A 27708-nucleotide genomic window follows, 5' to 3' on the forward strand; every position below is an offset into this window, starting at 1 on the left:
AGGGGGCACACCTCCGCTTTTTAAGAAAACTAAAAAGCAAAGCCTGGTGCCCCTTTAAACTTCTTTTTAATCGGACGGCACCAAGAAAATAATTTTTTACTTTTTTTTTTTTTTCCCCATTATTTTTTTCCTCCCCTCCCTCCTCCCCCAAGCACTGGGCTGGGTTAATCTCCATGCAGAAATTCACTTCTTGGGGTTTTTTTTGGGGGGGAAATCCAAAATTACACCGCAGGGGACCAGCATCGATGGAGTTGTATCCACTCCTTTAAATAATATAATTAATTTAAAAAATAAAAAAAAAAAAACCACACAGTAAAAACACAACGTCCTTCTTCCTCACTTCCTTCCTCGGGCTAGGGATAGGCTTTGTCGTTGGAGGCTTTTTAAATACACCCATTATTTGCTCTGGCTGGAGGTCGGACTGGAACCCCTTTGGGCTAGCGGGGAAGAGAAGTAGCACCTTGATGGGACAGGGAAGCTTTTTTTTTTTCCCAAATTAATTAGCCTTGATTAGCGAATTCAAGCGTCCGCTCCACCGATATGAGTCAGGCCGGGCCAGGCGCCGCAGCCCAGGTGCGCTGTCGGAGGTGGACGGGGACCGTTGCTGTGGGGTAACGCTGCGGGGGACGGATGCATCCCAGGGTCCGTTCCCTCCTGACCCCCTGGGAGACCGGCTTTGGAACGCGAGGGTTGCGGCGGTGTGAATCCAGGCGGGGAGAGAGGTAACGAGAGCTCTCAGTGCTCATCTCACACACGTGCCAGCGGTGCTCGACCGGCATCATCCCGGGCTTGGTTGCTTTAAAACCCGTCGTCTCTCCAGGCAGGGAGCAAACCCGAGCACTCTTCCCTCTGCTCGGCAGGTGCGCTCCTCGAGGGGTTCCCCCTGGGGCAGTGGGGAGCATGGAAAACAAGCCCTGGGAATGCTGGGAAAGAGCAGTAGGATACTGGGAGGAAGGGAGCACTGCTGGGTGCCGAGGGAGGTAGCCAGTGGATCCGTTAAAAATTGCCCTCTCTGTCTCTCTACATATTAAAATATAGATTTATTCTAAGCATTAAAGTCTCTTTTGGCATCTCTCCAGACCCTGGCCCCCCTGGGGGCAGCGGCGGCGGCGTGTGGGTCCCCGGCGCGTGCGGGCAGGGCTGGCACCTCGTCTCCTCGCAGCAGCGGGTGGGTGACGGTGATGCGAGGGGGAGGTGGGTCCCGCTGCTTCGCCGCTCGCAGGCGGGGGCCAGGTTTGCCCCACTGGAGGGCCAGGGTGCGGGCCGGGAGGGCGACGGGCTTGATCCTAGCCGAGGAAACAGACCGGGCCCACCTCGAAGCCGAACCGCTGGCCGGGCTCGCCAAAGTCCATGACGCGGAGGTCCAGCAGTGGGAGCTGCTCCAAGCGGGGCGTGCGCACCTCTAGCACCGTCCGGCTGGAGCCCTTCCGTGCCTGCAAGGAGGGGAGGAGGGGGGGCCGGGTCAGGGGCTGCAGGGCACTGGGAGTACCGGCCTGGGATGGCCTCGCGCAGGGCGAACCCTTCTCTTATCCAGCGGCTTCCGCTCCTCCAGCATTACCCAGGGAGTGTCTCTCCGTGGTCTCCCTGGACCTTGGCATTCCGCTGGAGCATCCCTCTCCGTGACGCCCTACTTACATTCAGGGCACCCCCAAGGGTGTCGGCTCTTCCACCCCTCCCTCTTGGTGCCTTCTAGTGCTTCCTCCCCCCTTCATTACCCTTCACCCATTCCTTTTTCCTCAACTTCCTCTCCCCGTGTCTCCTCCAGCCCCTCGTGCCTCGCACCCACCCTCTCCCCGCCGTCCAGCCCTGCTCACCGCGCAGCCGTCCATCGCAGCTTTGATGTAGGGGCTGGTGTCGTAGCTGAGCTCCTCCTCGTTGGCAGCCAGGAAGCGGAGGGCACGCCGGTGGTCCCCGGAGGTGGCGCTGTGCCAGGCCACCGAGCGGTGACAGTGGTAGGTGAAGTTCTGGCGGGCAGAGACGCTGAGGAGCCGTAGGAAGGTCAGCTGCACCACGCCGAGGGGCTGGCTCTCCGAGTCCGTGTAGGAGAACTGTGGGAGCAGGAGGCGAGTTAACGGGGGAGCCGATGACCACAGGCATGTGAAAAGCAGGGCTGGAGGAGGGTGTGCTGGGATCTAGAACCCCCCCTGGGAGCAGGCAGCTGGAGAAGGGGAGGTGGGCAGCAGGGCCGACAGGTTCAAGGTCAGGTGGAGGACGTTTCTGCATCTCCTTGAAGGAAGAGGCACATCCAGCAGCACTGAGGCAAGCGGCTGGGGACACGGAGAGGGCAGGGAGGGTGGAAGCCAGAGGGCACCAGGGGGAGGTGGGGGGAGTTGTGGGAGGGCACGTGGGAGCGACCCACGGGCTGACGTTCTAAGACCACGTCCTTCCTGGAGGAGCGGGGAGACCACCGGCAGGCAACGCATCCCCAGGGGGCTCAGCCAGCAGCGTCCTTACCCTGCTGCCCCCCTGGAACTGACTGAACCACCGCTGGGGCACCTCCTTCTCCCACGCCGACATCTTCACCTGCAAGAGGAGAGGCAGCCATGAACGAGCACCCCACGCCGCTGCCTTCTCATGGGCCGATGCCCACCACCCTGCCTCCCAAGGCTGCGCTGGGACCCTGCATGCCTGCACCGGGACCCCTTCTCTCACCTCCTGTACGTCCTTGCTGGGAAAGACGCAAGTCTCCCCGCCTGCTGTGAAGTTGCAGTAAACCTTGAAAGAGTCTCGGGCGCAGCCCTGGTTGGGGTCAATCCAGTACTCGCCTGCGGAGGGAGGAGCGGGGTTAGCACAGGCAGCGGTACAGCCGCGCTCACCGCCATCCTTCCCCGCCAACACCGGCACCGGCACGCCTCACCGTCGGGCAGGCCGGGGTGGCTGAGCTGCAGGTCTTGGCAAGTGCGGGCAGGGTTGTCCCGGGTGCCCATGGGGCGCCGCAGCCCCTCGATCTCCTGCTTGAGGGAGTTGAGGGAGCCGAAGATCTCCTCCATGCCGTCGGCGTAGTCACGAGACGCCTGGTCGGCGGCTGCTCGCTCTTTGTCCTCGCCCTCCTCCTCCTCCACCAGCTTGCTGGCATCGATGGAGCGCTTGCTCTTCTTGGGCAGCTGGATCGGCAGGGGCTGGATCACCTCCCCGGGGGGGCCCTGCAGCAGGCACAGCGCTCTCAGCACCCCAGCATGGGGGGCTGCGAAGCCCCCTCACCCTGCTCCCCAGGGCCTCAAACCACCCCGTGCTCAGGCTTTGAGAGAGGAGACGTCCCTCTGCATCCACTCCTGGATGTCATTTCACCTACCGAGGGGCTGTTCCTACATCTGCCCCCCCATCCAGGTCATCCTGCGAGCCACTCACCGGGTGTCCAGGGGGTCCCGGGGGTCCCCGTTCACCTTTGGGTCCTGCTTGGCCCTAGAGGGAAGAGACGGAGGTCGGCCCCGGGCGGGACTGAAGGTGGTGGCAGGGTGGGGGCACCGGCTCGGCGCTTACCATGGCTCCCTTGGCACCTTTGGGACCAGCTGGGCCCTGCAACGCAAGACCAGGTCTGTCAGAGACTGGGGCTGGCACGATGCGGAGCCGGGGGGGGGGACGGACAGCAGCCCCCCCCCTGCACGCAGGGAGGGAAATGGGGAGCCCAGACGCAAGGACAAGACGGGGGGAACGAGGAAAGGGGCTTGGAGAGGGAGGGGTGCGGGACCGGCAGCATGTGAGGGGGCACTCACAGGAAGGCCGGGGGGGCCGGTGGGGCCGATGGGTCCGGTAGCACCAGGGATCCCCTGTGTGACAGGAGAAGAGCAGAAACCGGCATGAGGAAACCAGGACAACCCCCTTCCCGCCTCCCCCCAGTGCCCTGCAGGGCTCCCCACTCCCAAAGCCCCCGAGTTGTCCCCTGCACCCCATTTTTATGGTCCCCATTTGCATGGACATCCCCCCCACCCCAGATCCCCCCGCACTCACAGTTTCTCCTTTCTGCCCCGTGGAGCCCTGGGGGCCGGGGAGACCTCGGTCTCCCTTCTCCCCCTGCTCCCCCGGGGGTCCGATCAGGCCGATGAGACCAGGGTGGCCCTGGGGAGACACGGGCGGAGATCAGCACGGGGCCACCACCGGGGACATGGTGGGTGCCCAGTACTCGGGGGACCCATGAGAACCACCACACCCCGTGCCGGCTGCCCAGCGGGGTGTAGGCTCTTGGCCCCCCCGCCCCCCCAAGCATGGGGCGTGCTCCACACCAAGGTGCTGCGGTCCCCAACTTGTGTTGGTGACCCAGAGCTCACCTTCTCTCCTTTGGCACCGGTGTCACCTTTGAGGCCGGGGAGACCCGGGGGACCCTGCAGAGGTACACGTGAGATGTGGGGAGCGTAAAGTGGGGGGAGAATAAAGTGGGGGACCTCCCCCTCCGGGGGGCCATGGTGGGTCAGGGAGGGCCGCACTCACCACTGGTCCTGGTGGCCCAGCCTGGCCTGTGGTCCCTGGTTTGCCTTGTTCTCCCTGCACAGGCAAGAGGACGTGGTGAGTCCCCCTGGTCCGGAGCCGGTGCCGCCGGTGGCAGCGCACACCCGGGGCAGCTCCCCGCGAGCCACGGGCACGGTCACGTGTCCCCGTCCCCTCCCGGGATGACGGTCAGACCCTTGTCCCCGCTCTGCCCTGTGCCAGCAGACGCTGCTGTGCTTTCACCCTGGGCTGGGGACCCCGGTCACTGGGATTTTTGTCACTTACCACGGAGCCGGGCAGACCTCGGAGGCCATCGGGACCCTGCTTCCCGGCAAGGCCCTGGGGACCCACGGGACCCGTCTTGCCAGGAGCACCCACTGCGCCCGGTTCTCCCTGCAGGGACAGAGGAGCCAGGTGAGGCCGATCCCGTACGGAGCTCGGCAGCGCCGCTGGGGGTGTCCCCAGGGGCGACCTTTGCTCACCTTCGCACCCTTCTCGCCCTGACGCCCCTCGGGGCCGGGGGAGCCGGCTGGACCCTGCGGAGAGGAGAAACCAGGCGATGAGGGACAGGGACATCCAGGCAGGTGGCACGGGATGTGTCACAGCCGGAGCCGGGCTCACCCGGCGCTTACCCTCTTCCCCAGGGGACCGGGAGGACCGTTCTCGCCCGTTGGACCCGGTGAACCCTAAGGAAGGAGAATAGAAAGGAGTCGAGCGAGCTGGCCTTGTCCCAAAAACGGGATGGCGAGGAAGGCGAGGAGGAGGAGGAGGAGGAGGAGGAGGAGGGTCCCGTGCCACGGGAGGGGCACCCAGAGGGATGGGAGCATCGGCAGGACCAGGGGGACCAGATCTGATGGCTGCGGGAGGGAGGGTGGTCTGTGACCCCGGTGTTCCCGAAGCAGTGGGATCGATCTGGGCCCAGATGTCGCGGGGCGGTGGGGGGGGCGGAATCTGGTCAAGGCATCCCTGCCCAGAGTCATGGTGAGGGGGGGGACACACGCCGGAACGGGGCACTCACCGGCTCCCCGGGCTCACCGTCCTCCCCACGCTCGCCCTTGGCACCATCCTGGCCCTGTCGGGAAAGGAAAACCCGGATTCAGCATGAGGCCCCCCCCACCGCCGTCAAATCCCAACCCCATTCCCGGGAAAGCCCCCTCCAGAGGTGGGAGAAGCCTGGAGGGGGTGGGACACGACACTCACCCTGGGACCCATTTCACCTGGGGGTCCGGGATCTCCAGGAAAGCCGACGGGACCCTGAAACAGAGAGAGCTGCCAGCCTGGGGGGGACCCGGGACCTCCCCCCCGCCAGGGATCCCAACACCTTCCTCCCAGCACCCTGCTCCCTCCCCCTGTCGTCACCCCGGGGGGGGGACATGACACTCACGGGGTTGCCCTTGGGCCCGTCGTCGCCGGGGGGCCCTTTCCCTCCCGGTGGCCCGGCAGCACCGGCGGCTCCGGCTTCTCCCTTCTCCCCTCGCTCTCCTCGCGGGCCCTGCGGCGCAAGATGGGGGTCAGCAGCCCCCAGCGGGGGGGGGACACGACGACACACATGGGGACAGGGATGGGGACAGGGACAGGTCGGGGGGTGTCCCTGCTGTCACACTCACCTTGACTCCTGGCTCCCCTTGGATTCCCGGGGCCCCCGACTCACCGGGGTCCCCCTGAAACGGGAACAGAGTGAGAAGTTAAGCCCCCCCACCCCCCCGCCATGCCACCCTGTCCCCCCCTCTTTGGACCAAGCCCTACGCGTCGGTCCCTTGCCCCCTAGACCTGCCGCGTCCCCACGGCCGCGTCCCACCTCGCCAGTGTGGCTCCCATGTCCCAGTTCCCCCCCCCTCAATGTCAGTGGACGTACCTTCTCGCCAGGAGGTCCCAGGTTTCCAACACCGCCGGGGGGTCCCTGGGGTCCCTGCGGGGTGGGGGGGGGGGGGGGCAGAGCTGGTCACCCCAGCGCCCCACATGGGGCAGAGTAGGGGGGCAGCGGGGGCAGGGGTGGGGGGAAACGGGGTCACTTACATCAGCTCCGGAGGGTCCAGCTGGGCCACGGGGGCCTGGGGGGCCGGGTGGGCCCTGGGGGGGGGAAGAAAAAACAGAGTGAGGATGGTCCTGGGGTACCCCCACCCAGAGCGACACGGGGCTTGGGGGGGGGACACACAAGGTGACTTACCATGGGGCCCACGTCACCCGTTTCACCCTTCTCACCGGCCGGACCCGGCAAACCCTGGGGCGAGAGAGAGCGTTAAATAGTGTGGGGGGGCACAGCAGGGGGGGCAGATGTGGGGCACTGGGTGGTGGGGGGCGAAAAGCGATGAATATGTAGACGGGGGGGGACACAGCTGGGCACATCTGGATGGAACAGGGCAGACAGCTGGATGGGGGGGCACAGTGGGATGGGGACAGAGGCGGGGGGGGGACACACAGTGGGATGGGGGGGGCCGCAGGAGATGCGGCAGCTCCTCCCACACCTGGGTGACCCCCAGTTTGGGGACAGGCAGGACGGGTACGGTGGCACCGTCCCGGAGCGAGGGGGTGGCTGTTGGGTGCTGGGGGGGTGTGTGGGGGGGTACACCCTACTCACCTGGAGCCCAATGGGGCCGGGGGGGCCGTTGAAGCCCCGCGTCCCCTCGTCGCCCTTGGCCCCGAAGTGTCCCTGGGGACCTCTGGCACCCGGTTCCCCGTCGGCACCCTGCAAGGCCGGAGGGGGGGGGTCGGCCACTGCTCGCCCCCGGGGACCAGACCCGGGGACAGGGACACCACCTCGGTGTGGCCCCAGAGCAGGTGACCAGTGGGGACAGCACTAGGGGACACCGGCTGGACCCCCCCCCTCCCCCCCCGCCCCCAAAATCCAGGCTGGGATGTTGGCTGGGCCCCCCACCCCCCCAAAATCCAGGCTGGGACACCAGCTGGGCCCCCCCCAACCCCAAAACCTAGGCTGGGACACCAGCTGGGCCCCCCCCCCCAAAATCCAGGCTGGGATGCCAGTTGCACCCCCCCGCCCCCAAATCCAGGCTGGGATGCCGGCTGGGCCCCCCCGCCCCCAAATCCAGGTTGGGGTACCCGCTGGCCTCCCCTTTTCCTCCCCCCAAATCTCCTCGGTGTGGCCCCAGGGGGGGGCACAGGACCCCCCCCTCAACCCCATCCCACATCGTGCCCCACGGCGTTGCCCGGACTCTGTCATACTCACGGCGGCTCCGGGTTGCCCGACCGACCCGATGGGTCGGGGGGACCGGGAGGACCCTGCGAGGGAGGGAAGAGGTCAGTGGGGCTGGGACAAGTCCCCGGGGGGGCCGGTGGGGACAAGGTTTGTCATGGTGGGGGGTGGAGGGCGGGGGGGGGGGGGGTGACTCTCACGTGCTCGCCCTTGTTGCCTTTGGTGCCTTTCTGTCCCGGCTCGCCCACCTCGCCCTGTTGGGGGGGGGGATGGAGAAGGAGGGTGTCACCCCCAGCTCGGGTTGCGGGGGGGACACGGGGACAGCGGGGGCAGGGTGGGGACCTCACCTTGTCACCGTCCTCCCCAGGACCGCCGGGGGGGCCGGCCGGCCCGGGCAACCCCACGGGACCCTGAACGCCATCGCGGCCAGCGGGACCCATGGGACCCTTCTCACCCTGGAGGGACAGGAAAAGTTGGGGGGGGGGTGAGGGGGTGAGGGGGTGCAGGCACTCACCCCCTTGCACCCCTCTCCCCGCTGCCACCCCTCCCCGGAGGATGTCCCCAAACACTCACGGGAACTCCTTTCTCTCCGGCGGGGCCCGGTTGTCCCTGGGGTCCCGGTCGTCCTGGGGGGCCAACGGGACCACCTTGCCCCGGGCCACCTCTCTCCCCGGGGGAGCCCTGGGGGAAGATGGAGTTGGGTGTTAGCGGGGGGGGGGGGGGCACACACGACATGAGCTCGAGGGGAGCCGGGGGGGGCCACGGCCAATGGGCCACCAGGGCTCCATGGAGGAGGGGGGGACACACTCACTGCGGGTCCTGGGGGTCCCGCCGGTCCCTCGTTGCCCTTCAGCCCTGGGCCGCCCTGCGAGATGAAGCCGGGGGGGGGCGGAGGGGGTGTCAGTGTGGTGCTGGCGGGGGGGGGGGCGGGTGTGGGGTGGGTGTGAGATGTTGGGGGGGGCGGGGGTCCCGGCGGAAGGGATTTACTCACCGGGGTGCCGGGCAGACCCCGCTCACCGGGGAAACCCCGTAAACCGGCGGGACCGTCCTTCCCGGGGGAGCCGGTGGGGCCGGGATCTCCCTAGAGCAAGAATGGGGGGGGCGGTAAGATGGAGGGGTGGGGGGTGAGATGGGGGGGGGAGGGGCCTCCACGCCCCGGTACCCCCATCCCGCTCCTCGGGGCCCGTCGTCCCCCGTGGCACCGTCTCACCTTGGTGCCCTCTTTGCCGGAGGGTCCCGGTAGCCCTTGTTCTCCTGGGGGGCCGGGGGGGCCCGGGTGGCCTCTCTCCCCCATGGGGCCAGACTCGCCAGCGGCTCCCTGACATGTGGGGGGGGGGGGGGCAAAAGTCAGTGCAGCCCCAGGAGGAATTGGGGACCCCCCTCAACCACCCACCCACCCATGCGAGAGCTCACCTGAGGTCCTACCACCCCGGGGGGGCCGGGGGGGCCGGTCTTGCCTTGGAAACCCTGGGGGAGAGAGGAGATGGTCGGGGCGGGGGGGGGGGGGTCAGATGGGGGGGGGGTGGTCAGCACCAGGAGTAATCCAAGAGCATGTCACCAAGGAGGGACAGGATGGGGGGGGGCGAGAAGGGGGCTGGGGGGGGGCGGTTTGGGGCCAGGAGAGCGGCTTGAGAGGCAACGTGGGCGTCAGCACCGGAGGTCGCCGGGGTCGGGGGGGGGGGGACACACTTACGACTTCTCCTCGCTGCCCGGGGTGCCCGGGGAGCCCGTCTTTGCCGGGGGGGCCCTGTGGGGAGAGGAGTAGGGGGTGAGGGGTGCCGTGGGGGGGCACCTCGTGTGCCGGGGGGGGGGACAGGACGGGACGCAGCCCTCTACTTACGGGGGGTCCTTTGGGTCCTGGGAAGCCGTTGGGTCCCTGCGGTCCCGGCAGGCCCTGGGGGGGTGGGGGGGGGAAGAAGAGCAGGGTGGTTACGGTACACCAGCTGGACCCCCCCCCCCCCGACCCCAAAATCCAGGCTTGGATGCCAGTTGGCCCCCCCCCCCCCCAAAAATCCAGGCTGGGACACCAGCTGGACCCCCCCCACCCCCCCCCCCCCAAAATCCAGACTGGGACGCCAGCTGGGACACCCCCCCCCCCCCAAAATCCAGGCTGGCCCCCCCACACACCCCAAAATCCAGGCTGGGACACCAGCTGGACCCCCCACCCCCCCGCCAAAATCCAGGTTGGGCCCCCCCACCCCCTAAAATGCAGGTTGGGACACCAGATGGATCCCCCCCCCCCCCCAAAATCCAGGCTGGGACACCAGTTGGACCCCCCACCCCACCCAAAATCCAGGCTGCCCCCCCCTCCCTCCACCCCAAAATCCAGGCTGGGACGCCAGCTGGGCCCCCCCCAACCCCAAAATCCAGGCTGGGACCCCCCCCCAAATCCCAAAATCCAGGTTGGGACACCCACTCACCCGCTCTCCTGGGGGGCCGTGGGGGCCGTCGCTGCCAGAGGTGCCCTGCAGGGGGGGGGAAATGAGAGAGGTTTTGGGTGTCCCCCAACAAGGGTGGGGGTGAGCCCCCCCTCCCCCCCCCCCCCCCAAGCACCCCCCCCTGCACTGACCTTCGCCCCTGACTTGCCGGTGGCTCCTCGTGGTCCCCGCTGGCCCCTGGGACCCTGCGGGAGGAGGAGGATGAGGAGGGCGATGGACGGTCCATCAGCCCCCACCCTCCCCACCCCATAGATCGGGGGCGTGCAGGGCACCCCAGGAGAGGGGTGTGGGGAGGGGGGAGCGCACAGCCCCCCCCCACTCCTTAACCCTGCCCCATACTCACCGTGGGGCCGCGCTCCCCCCTGGGCCCCGATTTGCCAGACAGACCCTACAAGAGAGTTTCAGAGGCACATTTTGGTGGGGGGGGGGAGACACATGGGGGGACACATGGGGCAGGGACACACACACCCCCCCCCCCCCCCGGTGCTTGTGTCCCCCCCCAAGGTGTGTATGTGGGGGGGTCACTCACCCGCGCGCCCTTCTCGCCGTTGGTGCCGGGGAATCCGGGAAAACCCTGCGATCCCTGGGAACGGAGAGGAGTTGGGGTGAGCGGAGCTGCCAAGGGCAGGAGGGGGGGGGTGTGAATATGTGGGGCAGCCCCATGGCCGCCATCAATGTGGGGCAGCCCCACGGCGGCCCCGCTCACCTTGGGACCCTGCCGTCCCGGGTAGCCGGGCAGGCCTGGCACTCCCAGTTTGCCCTGTGGGAGAGAGAGACGTGATGTGTGGGGCAGGGCGGAGGGGACACGTCACGGGGGTGCCCCCCTTGCACGCCGTGTCGTCGTCGTCGTCCCCCCCCCCCGATCTGAATGTCCCCCCCCCACTTTGTCCCCTCACCTTCTCTCCCACCAGCCCCATGGGACCGGGGTCACCGGTGGGTCCCGTCCGCCCCTTGGGACCTTCGGGTCCGTCCTCGCCCCGGGAGCCCGGCACGCCGACTTCGCCCTGCGCGACATGCCGGAGGTGGTGTTGGGGCGGGGGGGGGGGTCAAGGTGGGCCACCGGGGGTGGCAACCCCCCTCAACAGTGTGTGTGGGGGGACATCTGGTAGCGCCCCCCCGCTGCCCCCCGGCACCTACCCGGTCTCCTTTGACGCCCATGTCCCCCTTGAAGCCGGGGAAGCCTTCCTCGCCCTGCGGGAGAGGATGAGGAGGGAGATGGCGGCGTGGGGACGGGGGACGCAGCCCCGCTGCCGGTCGGGGACCACCGTGTCACCGTGCCACCGCCGTAGGGTTGGGGGGGGGGGGACAGACACCCACCTTCTCACCCTTGTGTCCCTTCAGCCCCCGGATGCCGTCCACTCCCTAGGGAGAGAGGGAGCGGGGTGACCCACGGCGCGAGGTGGCATCCCGATTCTTCATGGTTTTCACCCAAAAAAGTGGCGTCGGGCGATACTTGCTCCCCCCCCCCCAAAAAAAAAAAGACACCCCCCCCACCACCCCTCCCCAGGCACTGACCTTGATACCGCGTGGGCCTGGGTAGCCGATGGGGCCCTGGGGACCCGAGGGGCCCTGCGGAGGGACAGGGACAGTTTGCACCGTGTGCCAGGGGGACATTTTCGGCGGGAGGGGGGGGGGGCCACCATGGGACCCCCCCCCCCGCCGACACGGGGTTGCCCATTGCCCCCCCCCCATCCCTCCCCCCCCGACCTGGGGCCACGCGGTGTTTTACCTGGTTGCCCTTAGTGCCGGGGGGTCCTTCCTTCCCGGGGTGACCCTGGGGACAGGAGAGGGGACAAGGAGGGACCTTGAGATGGGGCACGCAGACATGTGCCCCCCCCCCCGCTGCCCCCCCCCCCCGCCAGACCCACAACCAACCCCCTCGGGGGCTGTGTCCCAGCCTGGGGCGGGGTGGGGGGGTGGGGGGACAGTGGGGGACAGCAGCGTCAGACAGGGCCAGAGCATCCTTCGGATGCTGGATGTGTCTCTGCCCCAGGGTGGGGGGGCTGCGGGGGGGGGACGACACAGAGCCCAGCGTGGGGTGACACTGCCTGGGGGGGGGGGGGGCGGGGTACTCACGGGGGGGCCATCGGAGCCGGGCATTCCAGGCAAACCGGGTTTTCCTTGGGGACCCTGCGGAGAGAAGGAGCCGGGGTGAGCGCCGTGTTCCACTCCCCACCCCCCCCCCGCCAAAATTCCCCACGCACACCCCCCCCCACGCCCCCCCCCCCCGGCTTCAGCACCCACCTTCTCTCCAGGGGGTCCTGTGGCACCTTGTGGTCCTGGGAGACCCTAAAATGGAAAGATGGCGGGGGGGGGGAGGGTGTTATATCCCGGTGACACCCCCGGTGACACCCACCTTGCGCGGTGGGGGGGGGCAGGTTACCGGTCAAAATGGGGGGGGGCTCACCTGGGTTCCTGGGGTCCCCTGCTGCCCGGGGGGGCCGGGCTCCCCTTGCGGCCCCTGGGAGGGTCAGAGATGGGGGGGGTCAGGGCGCGGAGACCCCATGGGGGACACGCCGGTGTAACCAGTGGGGCGTCGCGTGTCCCCAGTGGAGTGTCACGTGTTCCCGGTGGGATGTCCCATGTCCCCAGTGCGGCACTACGTGTCCCCAGTGGGGCGTCGCGTGTCCCCAGTGGGATGTCACATGTCCCCAGTGGGGCATTGCGTGTCCCCAGTGGGATGTTGCGTGTCCCCAAGAGGGGCACCCTGTGTCCCCAGTGGGATGTCATGTGTCCCCAGTGGGATGTCCCTTCCCAGTGGGGCACCATGTGTCCCTAGGGGGGCGTCGTGTGTCCTCAATGGGGCATCCCATGTCCCCAGTGGGATGTTGCGTGTCCCCAGTGGGATGTCCCCAGTGGAGCACCACGTGTCCCCAGTGGGATGTCCCCAGTGGGATGTCACATGTCCCCAGTGGAGCACCACGTGTCCCCAGTGGGATGTCCCCAGTGGGATGTCACGTGTCCCCAGTGGAGCACCACATGTCCCCAGTGGGATGTCCCCAGTGGGATATCGCGTGTCCCCAGTGGAGCACCACGTGTCCCCAGTGGGATGTCCCCAGTGGAGCACCACATGTCCCCAGTGGGATGTCCCCAGTGGGATGTCGTGTGTCCCCACTGGGGCGTTGCGTGTCCCCAGGGGGTTATCATGGCAGGGTGGACACCGCCCCCGTGGAGGGACAGCACTGGGGACACTGGGGGGGGGACGACACACGACACACGGACTCACCAGGTTCCCCTTGGGACCCACGGGACCGTCCATGCCACGCACGCCCTGCGGAGGAGACGGGTGCTGAGGAGGCGGGGGGGGGGGACACAGAGGGTATGGGGCGGGGGTACGACAGGGTCCTGCCACGGCACTTACCGGGGGGCCGGGAATTCCGGGGGGGCCTTTGGGGCCGAGCAGACCTCTGGGTCCCTGCAAGGGCAGACGGGGGGGGGTTAAAAGGGCACTTGGGGGGGGGGGGGCACTTTGCTCCCGAAGGTGACATGTCCCCCCCCCCCCACCCCGCCCCCAGAATCACCAGCAGGACGTGGCAGGGGCCAGCTGGGCTTTGTGCCCGCCCCCCCCCCCCGACCTGCTTGAGACCCCCACACCCCATGGGTGCAAGCCCCCCCCCCCGTACCGCTTCTCCGGGGAGTCCTCGGGGTCCCACCTCTCCGTCGTCACCCTGCGGAGGGACAAGGCGGGGGCGGGGGGGGGACAGTGAGCGAGGAGATACGTGGGGCATGGTGGCGGGGGGGGGGGGGGGGATGTCGGGATGTCCAGGTTGTCCCACCCGCCCCCTCCCCCCCCGGTTTGTCCCCCCAACACTCACCCTCTCGCCGTCCTCGCCGGGGGGGCCCGGCATCCCCTGGGAGCCGGTTTCACCCTATTGGGGTGGTGGGGGGGGAAAAGTGGGGTGAGCCGTCGTGTGGCCGCGCCGCCATGGCCAGGGTTGGCGGGGGGGGGCGGTTCGGTGTGGCCGGGGGTGGGGGGTGGGGGGGGCCCCAGCAGGTAAAGGGGGGGGGTTGTTGAGCGCTGGCGGCGTGAATGCGCCCAGTGTGCGGCGGGTGAATGGGGGCTCTGTGCCGGCGGCGGGGCGGGATGGCGGCTGGCAGCGGGGGCCGTGTTTGCTCAGGGCCGCGGTTTACGGGGACGCGGGGAGGGGGGGGGACGGGGACGGGATGTGGGTACCCCCCCCCCACCCCCCAGCCAAGCCAGGGGTGGAGGTTGGAGGAAGCTTGCGGGGGGGGGGGATGGTTCAGGGGGAGGCCGCGGTGACTTACCCGGTGGCCTTTGTCACCTGGTAGCCCTGGTAGCCCGTCGAAGCCGCGGTCACCCTGGAAGGGGGGGGGGGGACACACGGAAGGGGAGGGGGACACACACAGGACACAGAGATGTCACCGAGGGGCTCCCCCCCACCCCCCGGCCCCCCAGAGCCGGGGGACCGGCGAGATAGTCCTCGGTATCAGCTGGGATGTGGGATGAGCCGGGCTCGGCCCCACGGAGGGAGTGCTGGGGGCACCAGGGGCACTGAGGACATCGGGGGTACTGGGGACACTGGGAGAACTGGGGACACCAGGGGTACTGGGGGCACCAGGGGCACTGGGGACTCTGGGAGAATTGGGGACACCAGGGGTACTGGGGACACCAGGGCCACCAGGGCCACCAGGAGTGCTGGGGACACTGGGGACACTGGTTACTGGGAGCACTCCGGAGACTTCGGCCCCTGGGTGACCCCCAAGGATGGGGGGGGGTGGGTCAGAGGGACCCCCCCCAGAGCAGCAGGGGATCCGACACCATGTGTCATCCCCCTCCCCCCCCAATTCCTCCCCACCCCACGGAATCAATCCGGGATCCTCACTCCCATCCCGGCTGGGATCCCAAGGGATCCCCGTGTCCCCCAGATGGGGGGGTCCCCGGCTGAGCTCTCCCGGGGGGGGGTGGGCGTAGTGGGGGGGGCCACCCATGGGTGCTCTGGGTCCCGGTGACCGGGTGCGGAGGTGGGGTGGGGGGGGCACACGACACCCCAGCCGTTACCTTAATGCCGGGATCACCGGGCATCCCCCGGGCGCCGTCAGCCCCCGGTCGGCCCTGCCGGACACAGAGAGGGGGTGAGACGGGGGGGGGTCCGAGGGAGGGGGGCAGGTCCGGACCCCCATCCCCACCCCACCCCATCCAGGCCCCCCCCGCCCCACAACTCACCCTCCGGCCAGGTTTTCCTGGGGGGCCGGTGAGGCCTTGAGGCCCTCGGGGACCCTGGGGAGACGGAGAGCAGAGCGTTAACGAAGTTGGGGGGGGGGATAATGAGGGGCAGGAGGCGGCAGTGGGTGGGTGTGGGGGGGTCAAACGGACCCCAGTGACCCCCCACACACACACCACCCCCCCATCTTTGGGGCTCACCTGGGGGCCGAAGTCTCCCGACTCCCCCTTCATGCCGGTGCTGCCGGGCTGCCCCTGCGAGCAAAAGTGGGGGGCGATCATAGGGGTTCCCCGCCCCCCCCAAAACACTCCCAAGACCCCTCTCCCAAGACCCCCCAAACCCCTCCAGACACCCCCAACCCCCCCCACACCCTCCAAGACACCCCCAAACCCCCCCAACCCTCCCCAGATACCCCCAACACCCCCCCAAGACACCCCCAAAACCCCCAAGACATCCCAACCCCCCCCGACACCCCCAAACCCCCCCAGATACCCCCCACACCCCCCCAAGACACCCCCAAAACCCCCCAACCACCCCCAGATACCCCCAACACCCCCAAACACACCCCAGACACACCCAACACCCCCCAGACACCTCCAACCCCCCCAGATACCCCCAATACCCCCCCCAAGATACCCCCAAACCCCCCAACACCCCCCCCAGATACCCCCAACACCCCCTCAAAACACCCCCAAACCCCCCAACCCCCCCCAGACACACCCAACACCCCCCAAGACACCCCCAAGCCCCTCCAACCCCCCCCAGATACCCCCAATACCCCCCCCAAGGTACCCCCACACCCCCCAACACCTGCCCCAGACACCTCCAAACCCCCCCAAGACACCCCCCAAACCCCCCACCCCCCCCCAGATACCCCCAAGCCCCCCAGACACCTCCAACATCCCCCCAGACACCCCCAACCCCCCCCCCCCCCGACACCCGTAAACTGATACCCACCATGGGTCCAGGGCGGCCGGTGTATCCCATGGGTCCGGGGGGGCCCCTCAGGGCCAGCTGCGGGGGGGGAGGGGGGCAAAAACAGAAAGGGAGGGGGTGTTATTCCTCACTGGGGGGGCTGGGGGGGGCACAGGGGCAAAACTGGGGGGCACCGGAGGCGACCCCCGGGCATCCCCCGGTCCAGCGCCCGTGGGGTGAGAGCAGCTTTGGGGACCCCAATGGAGGTTCCTCGGGAGGGGGGGGGAGGGGGGTGTGAGGAGGACACCTCCCCCCAAAAATGTTGCCCCCCCCCCCCCAAATGTTGCCCCCCCCCTCAAAGACTCACCCGGGCTTGCTGGAGAATGGCCTGAGCCTGCGCCTCCTGCGCTGCCACCACGGGTCCCTTGTCACCCCCGCTGCTCCCGAACCGGAACTGTGGGGGGGGGGAAGGGGGGAAAAGGATAGCGATGGGTGCCCCTACGCCCCCCCCCCGCCCAAAAAAATTTGGAGGGGGAGGGGGGACACCCCTTTTTGGGGAGGGGGAGCCACCCTTTCACCCTCTTCGCCCCACTCACCGGCAGCATCATGGAGGTACCGGGGGGGCCGGGGGTCCCGTCAGAGCCGGGGAGGCCAGCGCGGCCGGGGGGGCCCTGTGGGAGACAGGTTGGGGGTGGGGGGGGGTCAATGACATGGGGGGGGGGGTGTCAATGCCATAATGGAGGGTTTTAATGGCCCCCCCCCAAAAGTCCGTACTCACCCTCTCGCCGGGTTCTCCTGGGGCTCCGGGGGGTCCCTGCGTCCCTGGGGGTCCCGACATGCCCTGAGGGGGGGGGGAACAGAGACATAGTAGCACCAGGGGGGGCGGGGGGGGGGGTATGACAACAAGGTGTCTTGTGTCCCCCCCCCTTCCCCATAACATCACCCAAAGGTGGGGGGGGGTGTATGTCTTACCGCAGGTCCCTCGGGACCGGGGGGGCCCTCCACCAACATGCCCTGCAGGAGGAGATGGGGGGCGTTAGGGGAACGGGGGGGGGGCAGCACTGGGAGGGCTGTCTCCAAGTAGGGGGGGGGTGTGTGACAACGCACCAGTGATGTCACAATTTGGGGCGGGGGTGGGGGGGTGTGTGTACACGACACCTACGTACCGGTTCGAGGACGGCGGGTTCGCCCTTCTCGCCCTTGTAGCCCCTGACGCCGCGCGCGGCCTGGGGGTGGCAGACATGTAACCCCCCCCACGAGGGACCCGTCAGTGCAGGGCACCCCCTGGGGCCCCCCCCCCAACCCCGCCATGGGGGGGGTCTGCCCCCCTCCACCCCCCACCCCCCCCCCCCGTTAACGCAGCCTTCGTCGAGGCTGAGCTTAAAGGATGGGGTTAAATCCCTCCCCCACCCCCCCAAAAAAATACATCCCACCCCCCCGCAAAGGAAGGGTCAGGAAGGGGGGGATTTAACTTGGGGGGGGGGGGTTGACACCCCCAGTTCAAATCCCAGCACCCCCCCCGCAATGGCGGCGTGGGGGGTGTGTGTGTGTGAATTACTTCGTCCCGTGGCGGTAATTAATGCCAGCACTGCCATTAATTGCGGGGGGGGGGGGGGGGGGGGGGAGGAGAGCATGAGTGGGGGGCAAAGCGCATGGGGCAGAAGGAAAAGTGGGGGGGAAGGGGGGAGAGGGCGTGTGACGTCATACACGATGAGGTCACCCGCGACAATGTCACAAGCGACGATGTCACCCGCGGCCCCAGTGACATCACACCCTCTGCGAGGGTGAGGCCGTGCAGTGGGGACCCCCCCCCCCCCAAAAACGGGGGGGCGGGGGGGGGGTGGGACGACAGATATGGGGCTGGGATGGAGACGGGACGGACGGACACTCAGGGCACCACCACCCCCCCCACCCTTGACACCCCCCCCCCAAAAAAACTTACACCCAACTCCTCGGGGTGCTCCCTATAGACGTACTCATACGCCCGGCCGGGCCCCCCATCCTCCTCCTCCTCCTGCCCCCCCCAGGAGAGATGACGTCAATGGGTGGCCCTGGGGGGGGGGGCGGGGGACACCCCCCACCCCACCCCATCCCACAGCAGGGAGGGGACCCCAGGGGTCTGGGGGGGGGGATGGTGGGGTGCCCCCCCCCCGGGTGTTACCTGCGCCGGCCCCATCTCCTCCCAAGAGGCACCATCGGGGTCCCGGGGGGGTCCCGGGGCGTAATCTGGGGACGTTGTGGCCCCCCAGGGCTCCTCGGGGGGGGGCAGCCCCCCATCCTGGGTGGGGTGGGGAGGGGGAGAGGTCAGGGGTGAGCTGGGGGTTGGGGGGGGACACAATGACGCCACATGGACGGACAGACGGACAAGCCAAGCGATGGATGACGGAGACACACAGCCGGGGGGGTTGGGGGGGGGGGCATTAGTAGGCGACTCCCCAAAAAATCCCACCCGGATCGTTTTGGGGGGGGACAACGACAAAGCGATCGTGGAGGGGGGAGGTGAAATTTTTTGGGGGGGGGGGGGGATGACACAAAGCGATCGTGGAAGGGGGAGGTGAATTTTTTGGTTTGGGGGGGGGATAAGCAAGAGAAATAAAGGCAGGAGGAGGGGGCTGGAAAGGCCTCCCCCCCCACTTTATTTCCATGGCCGGACGGATTCGGGATCGCTCTCTACCTGCTGGTAGCTGTTCCCTTGACTCCGGGCCCCGTTCCGGGGGGGGGACACCCCCACGTCCCCCCCCATTTTGCTGATTTGGGGATAACCCCCGTTCCCGAAGGCTTTGCTTTTCCCGGGGGGGGTTTTGCCGTCGGCGGGTGCCGTGTTCATCACGCCGGGGTTTTTCGGGGCCCTGGGGGGGCCCTTGGGGTAGGGGCCGGGGGGGTTCTAACTCCCAACGACCGCGGCGAGGAAGAGGATGGCGGCGGCGATGATGAAGAGGCGGCGGCAGCGACACACACGCACACACACGCAAAGCCACCCGACGGGGGGGGGCGGAATTTTGGGGGGGGGGGGGGGGGGGAGACAAAACACAAAGCACCCGGTGTGAGGTCCCCAGGGGTGGCATAAGACGGCGGGGGGGGGGGACACAACCTGAGGTGACCACACACACACGCACCCCCCCCCAGCTTTCCCCATTGCCTTCCACGCTCCTGGTTGGGTTTTTTTTTGGGGGGGGGGGCTGCGAGACGATCGGGACGGACAGACAGATGGACGGACAGACGGACAGACGGGACACTCCCCCCCCCCCCCCCGCCTCCCCCCAGTTACCTTTTCGGGGTCCCCCCCCGGGGGGGGCCCGTCCTCGCTATGAGTGTAGTAGTAGGGGTACTCGTAGTACTCCACAGCCTCCTCGGAGTACTTGGGGGGCAGGGTGGGGGGGGGGGGGGACATGACGATGTGGGGGGGGGGGGGCGATAAGAAGATAACATCACCGAAACGCAGCCATTATGGGGGGGTCACACACACACACACATCAGGGACAAATGTCCCCCCCCCAACCCCATCCTCAACCCACCCTGAAGAACTCCCCCCACCAGGGAGGTGCGTGTCCGCGCCCCCCCCCCCCCCAAATTTTGTCCCCCCCCCCATACACATTGGCACCCGTTGCCGCCCCCCGCCCCCCATATCCCACGTTCCCCCCCACACACCTGCTGCCGGGGGGGGGGCTCCTGCGCCTGGGGGGGGCCGCCGCCGCCGTCGTCCCCCCCGGCGCAGCGGGGCGCGTAGTGCTCGCAGTAATCGAACGCCGCTTGGGGGTCACCCACGACGAGCAGCTGCTGGATGTCGCCCTGAGGGGACACGTGGGGTGGGGGTGTGGGGGGGTAAATATGGTGACCAATATGGTGACCCCCCCCTTCCCAAAATCGACACCACACGCCCCCCCCCCCCCCCCCCCCACCACCCCAACCATCCCCAGCCCCACCTGGAAAACCTCCTCGTCCAGGATGCGGGTGCCGAAGAGGGTGATGCCGCGGGTGTCGAGGAGGGGCCGGGCGCTGCGGGGAAGGGCCCTCGTCTCCCGCCGCCCGCAGTCCACCAGCAGCGTCGCCGCCCGCCCGCTGACGCTCAGGGCCACCCGGTGCCACCTGCGGGGACACGAGGAGGTGGGTACGGGACCGGCGGAGGGGGAAGGCGCCCACCGGCCCATACCCACTTGCCGTCGGCCAAATCGACCCCCCGGAAAAGGGGATAATCCTCGGGGGGGGGGCGGCCGTGTTGGTCCTCGTAGAGGAAGAGGGGCGAGCGGCCTAGTTCCAGGCCCAACTGCTGGATGCCATCTTGGTTGTAGATGGAGAGGAGGAAGGCCTGCACGCCCGGTTTGGCTTTCACCAAGGTCATGATGGAGAAATCCTCCGGGAATTTACCTGGGGGGGGGGTCAGTAGCCTCAGTGCTTGAGCATGGGTGGTCCTTGAGTCCCACCACCCGCCCCGCCACACACACGCACATGCCGCCCCCCGGTTTTGCCCCCCGTACCGGCGAAGAGCTGCCGGGTGGGCGCGCTGAGCTGCGCCTGCCGCGTGATCCGATAGGCCGCGTCGGAGCCGGCGCCGCGTTGGGAGCAGAATCCCGGCACCTTCTTGACGCCTTCGGGCAGGGAGTGGAGCTGGAGGATCTTCAGCACATCCACGGGTTCTCCTGGGGACGGCAGGGGACACGGTAGGGTGCGGGGTCCCCTCGGTAGACCCCACGCTCCCCACGCCACCGCCGGCACTGGGAGCGGAGTCACCGGTGCTGTTGGGTGCCGTGGGGCACTGCGGGGTGCCACGGGAAGTCCTGGGTGCTACAAGGTGCCATAGGATGCTCTGGAGTGCCATAGGGTGCCATGGGGTGCCTATGGCACATAGGGTTCCCTGGGCACTGCAAGGTGCCATAGGATGCTCTAGAGTGCCATAGGGTGCCATAGGGTGCTCTGGGCACTGCAAGGTGCCATAGGGTGGTCTAGAATGCCATAGAATGCCATGGGGTGCCATGGGGTGCCATGGGGTGCTCAGGGCACTGCAAGGTGCCACAGGACACTCTAGAGTGCCATAGGATGCCATGGAGCGCTCTGGGCACCACAAGGTGCCATAGGGTGGTCTAGGGTGCCATAGGGTGCCATAGGGTGCTCTGGGCACCACAAGGTGCCATAGGGTGGTCTAGAGTGCCATAGGGTGCCATGGGGTGCTCAGGGCACTGCAAGGTGCCATAGGACACTCTGGAGTGCCATAGGGTGCCATGGGGTGCTCAGGGCACCACAAGGTGCCATAGGATGCTCTGGAGTGCCATAGGGTGCCATAGGGTGCTCTGGGCACTGCAAGGTGCCATAGGGTGGTCTAGAGTGCCATAGGATGCCATGGGGTGCCATGGGGTGCTCTGGGCACTGCTGGGTGCCAATGGCCACACCACGGGGTGCTTTGAGGGGCCTTCGGGTGCCCCGGGTACTGCTGGGTGCCATGGGGTGCCACGGGGTGCTGTGAAGCACCATGGGCTGCCCCAGGCAGGGGGTCAGGTATAATGGGGTGCCCCACACACTGCAGGGTGCCATGAGGTGCCATGGGGTGCCTTGGGGTGCCCCAGGCACTGCTGGGTACCATGGGGTGCCTTGGGGTGCCATTGGGTACCATCACAGGCTGTCCCAGGCACTGCAGGGTGCCACGGGATGCCATAGGGTGCCTTGGGGTGCCGTGGGGTGTCCCAGGCACTGCAGGGTGCCCACGGATGCCATGGGGTGCCTTGGGGTGTCCCAATCACTTCAGGGTGCCAATGGATGCGCCACGGGGTGCCTTGGGGGGCCTTGAGGGGCCTCAGGGTGTCCCAGGCACTGCAGGGTGCTATGGGGTGCCATGGGGTGCCTTGGGGTGTTCCAGGCACTGCAGGGTGCCCATGGATGCACCACAGGGTGCCATGGGGGTGCCTCAGGGTGCCTCGGGATGGCCCAGGCACTGCAGGGTGCCCATGGATGCACCACGGGGCGCCACGTGGGTGCCTTTGGGGGGCCATAGGGTGTCCCAGGCACTGCAGGGTGCCCATGGATGCACCACGGGGTGCCAAGGGGGTGCCTTGGGGGGGCCATAGGGTGTCCCAGGCACTGCAGGGTGCCCATGGATGCACCACAGGGTGCCATGGGGGTGCCTTTGGGGGCCGTAGGGTGTCCCAGGCACTGCGGGGTGCCCATGGGGTGCCTCAGGGTGCCTCGGGATGTCCCAGGCACTGCAGGGTGCCCATGGATGCACCACGGGGTGCCACGGGGGTGCCTTTGGGGGGCCGTAGGGTGTCCCAGGCACTGCAGGGTGCCCATGGATGCACCACGGGGTGCCAAGGGGGTGCCTTTGGGGGGCCGTAGGGTGTCCCAGGCACTGCTGGGCGGCCTGGGATGCCACGGGGCGCCGTGGGCTGCCACAGAACCACAGAATTGCCAGGGTTGGGCTGCCGCCGGGTGCCATGGGGCGCCGTGGGGCACCGCAGCCGTGTGCCCATCACCTCCCCATATCCTCCCCGCCTCAACTCTCCAAATTCCGCTCTCCCTCCCGGGACGCCCCGTCAAGGGCGGCTTTGTTCGGCCCCCACCGGCACCGAGGTGTGTGGGGCCAGGGAGTGTGTGTGTGGGGGGGAACGACGACAACATGATTCTCACCGGCACCACCGCCAGACCCCCAAGTCCCCCCCACACCCCCTACACTGTCGTTCCCCCCCCCCCGCCCCAACTCCCAGCCCCACTTTCCCCAGCAGCTGTAGAACCCATCAGGGGCAGCAGCCAAAGCACCGGGGCCGTGGGGTGGGGGGGACGGACGGACGGATGGATGGATGGACGGACGCCATGTGTCCCCCCCACACACACCCCGGTGAACAACCCCCACTTCTCCTCCTTCCCCCACCCCAACTTTAAGCCCCCCCCCCCATTCCCAATGGGACGCGCGGCCATGGGGTCCCAGCCACGTCCATCCCTCCGTCTGTCTCCCATCCCCCTCCATCTTCCCCCCCCCAGACCCTCCCCCCCCACCCCCCCCATTCCCGGGGCCTGCGTTTCTCATCAACCCCATCACCGTGGCACGGGCCTCGTGTCCCCCCCCCACCCCTTACCCCCCCGCCCTCCACAACTGGGCCATACTGGGGGCACTGCGGCGGGGAAGCTCGCAGCGCCGTGTTACAACCCCCCCAGAAAAACCCACCCCTCTGTGCTCCCCCCCCGCCCCCCGTCACAGTTCTCCAGCCGGGAATGGGGGGGGGGAGATGCCGAAGTCGCGTCCCCCCCCCCTCTCTCTTCCTCGCCGCCCGCAGCGTTGGCCCCCTCCCAGTCCGGCCAGCACAGAGGCACCTTTCTTTTACTGGTGACGCCGGGCGAGAGGAAAAGCCATTACGGGCGCATAGCTCAATTCCCGGGGGGGGGGACACACGTGGGGCCCCCCCTACCTTCTCCCGGCCCCACTTATCCCCACGGCGTGGGGGTCATCGTCCCCAGGCACCCGCCATGGGGTGGGGGGGTGATGGTTGTCCCCGAGGGTGGGGCCCCAGTACCCCACGGTTGGGTGCTGCTGATGGGGGGGGGCAAGGGGGGGTGTGTGTCTTGGGTGCTCCCTGGAGACCCCCTGGGTGCTCCTGGACTTCTGGGTCCTCCCCAAGACCCCCAGGTCCTCCCCAAATTCCTGGGTTCTCCCTGAAAACCCCTTGGGTGCCCCCCCCTCCCCGAGACCCCCAAGTCCCCTCCAGACCCCCAGGTTCTCCCCAGACCCCCAGGTGCTCCCCTGAGACCCCCAAGTCCACTCTGGATTCCTTGGTCCTCCCTGGAGACCCCCAAGTCCTCTCCGGACCCCCACGTTCTCCCCCAAGACCCCCAGGTCCTCTCTGGAGACCCCCAAGTCCCCCCCAGAGAGCACCCAAGCCCACTCTGGACTCCTGGGTCTCCCCTCCCAGACCCTTTGGGTGCTCCCTCCAGACCCCCAAGTCCTCCCCAGACCCCCACATTCTCCCCTGACCCCCGGGTGCTCCCCCCGAGACCCCCAGGTCCTCCCCAGATCCCTTGGATGCTTCCTCGAGACCCCCAAGTCCTCCCCTGAGGCCTCCAGGTCCTCCCCAGACCCCTGGGTGCCCCCCTGAGACCCCCAAGTCCTCCCCAGACCCCCACGTTCTCCCCCGCCCCCCAGGTGCTCCCCACAGCCCCCCCCAGACTCCTGCCCCCCAACCCCAGACCGCGAAGCACCAAGGGGCAGGCGGTGGCAGGGGGGCTCAGCCATGGGGCGTAGGGGGTTGAGGGGGGAAGTGTGGGGCAGGGGAAGGTGTTGGGGGGCGGGGGGAGGGAGGGGGGATGAAGCTGCCTCCGACTGATCCCGGCCCAAGGAATTTCCAGCGGCTGCTGCCAGGCCGGGAGCGAGTGGAAAAAGAGCCGGAATCTGGCCGGGAACGCGGCACCGGCTGGCAAAGCCATCGGCGGGAGGGGGCGGGGGGGGCGGACGGGGGACAAAGAGGGGAGGACAAGGACATGGGGGTCCCTGGAATGGGGGGGGGGGGACACAGACACGGGGGTCCCCTCGCTGTGGCGGGGCTGGGGACGGAGGGACGGACGAAGGGATGGAGGGACGGACGGAGGGACGGACGGAGGGACGGACGGGGTCCCCGTCACCCCCCGGGGGTGTCATGAAGGTGGGGGGGGGGGGGGGGAGCGAGGGGTGTCCCACCCCCCCCCCCCCGGGACCCCACGGCCCCCCAGGGACGGATGGCAGCGGTGTCATTGTCACCGTCTGTGTCTCTCGCCCCGTCCCCCCCCCCCGCCTCCCCCCCCACGGGGGTATAAATAGCCCCGGAGCCGCCCGCGGTGGCCACGGGGCTAAAAATAGCCCGGGTGGGACGGTGGCGGCCGGGGTGTGCCGCAGCCAGCCCAGTACGGCCCAGTACACCCGGTTACGCCCAGTACACCCAGTAAGCAGCCCTGCAGCTGCCAGTGCTGCACCCCTCCCCAGTCCCAGTCCCGTCGGATCCGCCCCCAGTAGCCCCCAGTTCAGTCCCAGTATCTCCCAGCTCAGACTCCACGCAGTTCCAGTGTCCCCACTGCTCCCGGTCACCAGTTCCCAGCAAATCCCAGTTACAGCATCCCTGCAGTTCCCATCTCCCAGTTCCCACTTTCCTGCACCTCCCAGTATCTCCCAGTTCCCGTTCTCTCAGGACCTTCCAGTTCTCCCAGTTACAGCTCCCCAGATATCGACCCAGCTGCGTCTCCCAGTTACCACCACTGGGATCTCCCAGTGCTCCCAGTATTGACTCTGCGGTGCCTCCCAGTTAGAGCCCGGCAGCATCCCCTGGTGCTCGGGTGCTGCACCTTCCCAGTCCACCCAGTGCTCCCAGTCACATCCCCTGGCACTCTGCGCTGTGGCTCCCAGTTCCCCCAGTGCTCCCAGTACTAGATCCCAGTAACAGCTCCGAGTCGGCACCCAGCAGCATCCCGTGACGCTCCGCAGTGCACTTCCCCAGTCCCCCCAGCGCTCCCAGTAACAGCTCCCAGTAGCAATCCCTGGCGCTCCACACCGCATCTCCCCAGTCCCTCCCAGTGTTCCCAGTAACAGCTCCCAGTGCCGGCTCCTGGCAGCATCCTTGGTGCTCCACGCTGCATCTCCCCAGTCCCCCCAGTACCGGCTCCCAGTCAGTGCCCAGCAGCATCCCCCAGTGCCACCAGTAACCCCAGTCCCTGCACCCAGCAGCATCCCGGGGCACTCCGAGCTGCATCTCCCCAGTGCTCCCAGTCCCCCCAGTGCTCCCAGTACCAGCACCCGGCAGCATCCCGGGGCGCTCCCAGCTGCATCCCACGAGTCCCCCCAGTGCTCCCAGTGCCCCCAGTCCCAGCACCCAGCAGTGTCCTGGGGTGCTCCAAGACGTGTACTCCCGGTCCCTCCAGTGCTCCCAGTACCAGCTCCCAGCAGCATCTTCCCAGTCTTCCCAGTATCCCCAGTGCTCCCAGTCCCACCTCTCATTCCCAGCACCCGGCAGCATCTCAGAGCGCTCCGAGCTGCATCTCCCCAGTGCTCCCAGTCCCCCCAGTTCCAGCAACCCGGCAGCATCCTGGAGCGCTCCGAGCCGCATCCCGCCAGTTCCTCCCAGTGCTCCCAGTACCAGCTCCCAGTTAGCACCCAGCAGCATCCCAGGGCGCTCTGAGCCGCATCCCCCCAGTGCTCCCAGTTCCAGCACCCAGCAGCGTCCCGGGGCGCTCCGAGCCGTATCTCCCCAGTGCGCCCAGTTCCTCCCAGTCCCAGCACCCAGCAGCATCTCGGGGCGCTCTGAGCCGCATCCCCCCAGTGCTCCCAGTTCCTCCCAGCGCTCCCAGTACCAGCTCCCAGTTAGCGCCCAGCAGCATCCCGGGGCGCTCCGAGCCGCATCCCCCCCAGTGCTCCCAGTTCCTCCCGGTCCCAGCAGCGTATTCCCAGACTCCCCAGTCCCCGTACCCGAGCCGCGTCCCCCCAGTGCTCCCAGTTTCTCCCAGTCCCAGCACCTGGCAGCACCCCGGCGTGCTCTGAGCTGCCTCTCCCCAGTGCTCCCAGTCCCCCCCAGTGCTCCCAGTCCCCGCTCTCATTCCCAGCACCCGGCAGCATCCCGAGGCGCTCCGAGCCGCATCCCCGCCAGTGCTCCCAGTTAGCGCCCAGCAGCATCTCTGGGCTCTCCGAGCCGTATCTCCCCAGTGCTCCCAGTTCCTCCCAGCGCTCCCAGTACCAGCTCCCAGTTAGCACCCAGCAGCATCCCGAGGCGCTCCGAGCCGCATCTCCCCAGTCCCCACCAGTGCTCCCAGCACCCCCAGTACCAGCCCTCATTCCCAGCACCCGGCAGCATCCTGGAGCACTCCGAGCCGCTCCTCCCCAGTCCCCACCAGTGCTCCCAGTTCCTCCCAGTCCCAGCAGCATATTCCCAGTCCCCCCAGTGCTCCCAGTCCCAGTACCCGAGCCGCATCGCCCCAGTGCTCCCAGTGCCCTCAGTAGCAGCTCCCAGCACCCGGCAGCACGCTGGGGCGCTCCGAGCCGCATTCCCCCAGTGCTCCCAGTTCCTCCCAGTCCCAGCTCCCAGTTAGCACCCAGCAGCATCCCGGAGCGCTCCAAGCCGCGTCCCCCCCAGTGCTCCCAGTTCCTCCCAGTGCTCCCAGTACCAGCTCCCACTTAGCACCCAGCAGCATCCCGGGGCACTCCGAGCAGCGTCTCCCAGTGCTCCCAGTTACTTCCAGTCCCAGCAACCCGGCAGCATCCCGGGGCGCTCCGAGCCGCCTCCCCCCAGTGCTCCCAGTACCAGCTCCCAGTTAGCACCCAGCAGCGTCCCGGGATGCTCCGAGCCGCATCTCCCCAGTCCCCCCAGTGCTCCCAGTCCCCCCCTAGTCCCAACCCCCAGTCCCAGCAGCATCCTGGAGCACTCCCAGCCTCTCCTCCCCAGTCTCCCCCAGTGCTCCCAGTTCCTCCCAGTACCAGATCCCAGTCCCAGCACCCAGCAGCATCCCGGAGCGTTCCGAGCCGCTTTTCCCCAGTCTCCCCCAGTGCTCCCAGTTCCCCCGCACCGGTCCCACCTGGGGAGGGGGAGGCGGCGGTGGCGAGCCGGACGCTGGCGATGGCGAGCCCGAGGAGGGCGAGGGGCAGCGCGGGGCGGCGCGGGGCCAT

At 68.2% G+C, this 27708-nt stretch overlaps 1 protein-coding gene across 1 annotated transcript; it reads right to left on the bottom strand.

Annotated features, from left to right (window-relative positions):
* Positions 1–160: 160 nt before the first annotated feature.
* Positions 161–27708, bottom strand: COL11A2 (collagen type XI alpha 2 chain). Its single transcript, XM_063318648.1, is given in 69 exon segments — positions 161–1433; positions 1815–2048; positions 2455–2523; positions 2653–2765; positions 2858–3143; positions 3349–3402; positions 3481–3516; positions 3714–3767; positions 3949–4056; positions 4266–4319; positions 4426–4479; positions 4708–4815; positions 4905–4958; positions 5055–5108; positions 5441–5494; positions 5623–5676; positions 5807–5914; positions 6030–6083; positions 6278–6331; positions 6439–6492; positions 6590–6643; positions 7001–7108; positions 7607–7641; positions 7644–7659; positions 7774–7827; positions 7921–8028; positions 8147–8254; positions 8385–8438; positions 8565–8654; positions 8784–8891; positions 8987–9040; positions 9267–9320; positions 9414–9467; positions 9994–10038; positions 10143–10196; positions 10355–10399; positions 10541–10594; positions 10718–10771; positions 10908–11015; positions 11149–11202; positions 11329–11373; positions 11527–11580; positions 11741–11785; positions 12088–12141; positions 12256–12300; positions 12419–12472; positions 13238–13282; positions 13373–13426; positions 13635–13679; positions 13827–13880; positions 14278–14331; positions 15032–15085; positions 15197–15250; positions 15395–15448; positions 16152–16208; positions 16477–16563; positions 16706–16780; positions 16888–16950; positions 17082–17123; positions 17276–17335; positions 18052–18123; positions 18271–18387; positions 18784–18969; positions 19378–19467; positions 19758–19898; positions 20033–20195; positions 20264–20474; positions 20585–20746; positions 27618–27708. Coding segments are annotated over 69 exon segments (5442 nt in total). The 3' UTR covers positions 161–1286.

This window comes from Chroicocephalus ridibundus, chromosome 28, assembly GCF_963924245.1.
Source record: "Chroicocephalus ridibundus chromosome 28, bChrRid1.1, whole genome shotgun sequence".
NCBI classification, from domain to species: Eukaryota; Metazoa; Chordata; class Aves; order Charadriiformes; family Laridae; genus Chroicocephalus; species Chroicocephalus ridibundus.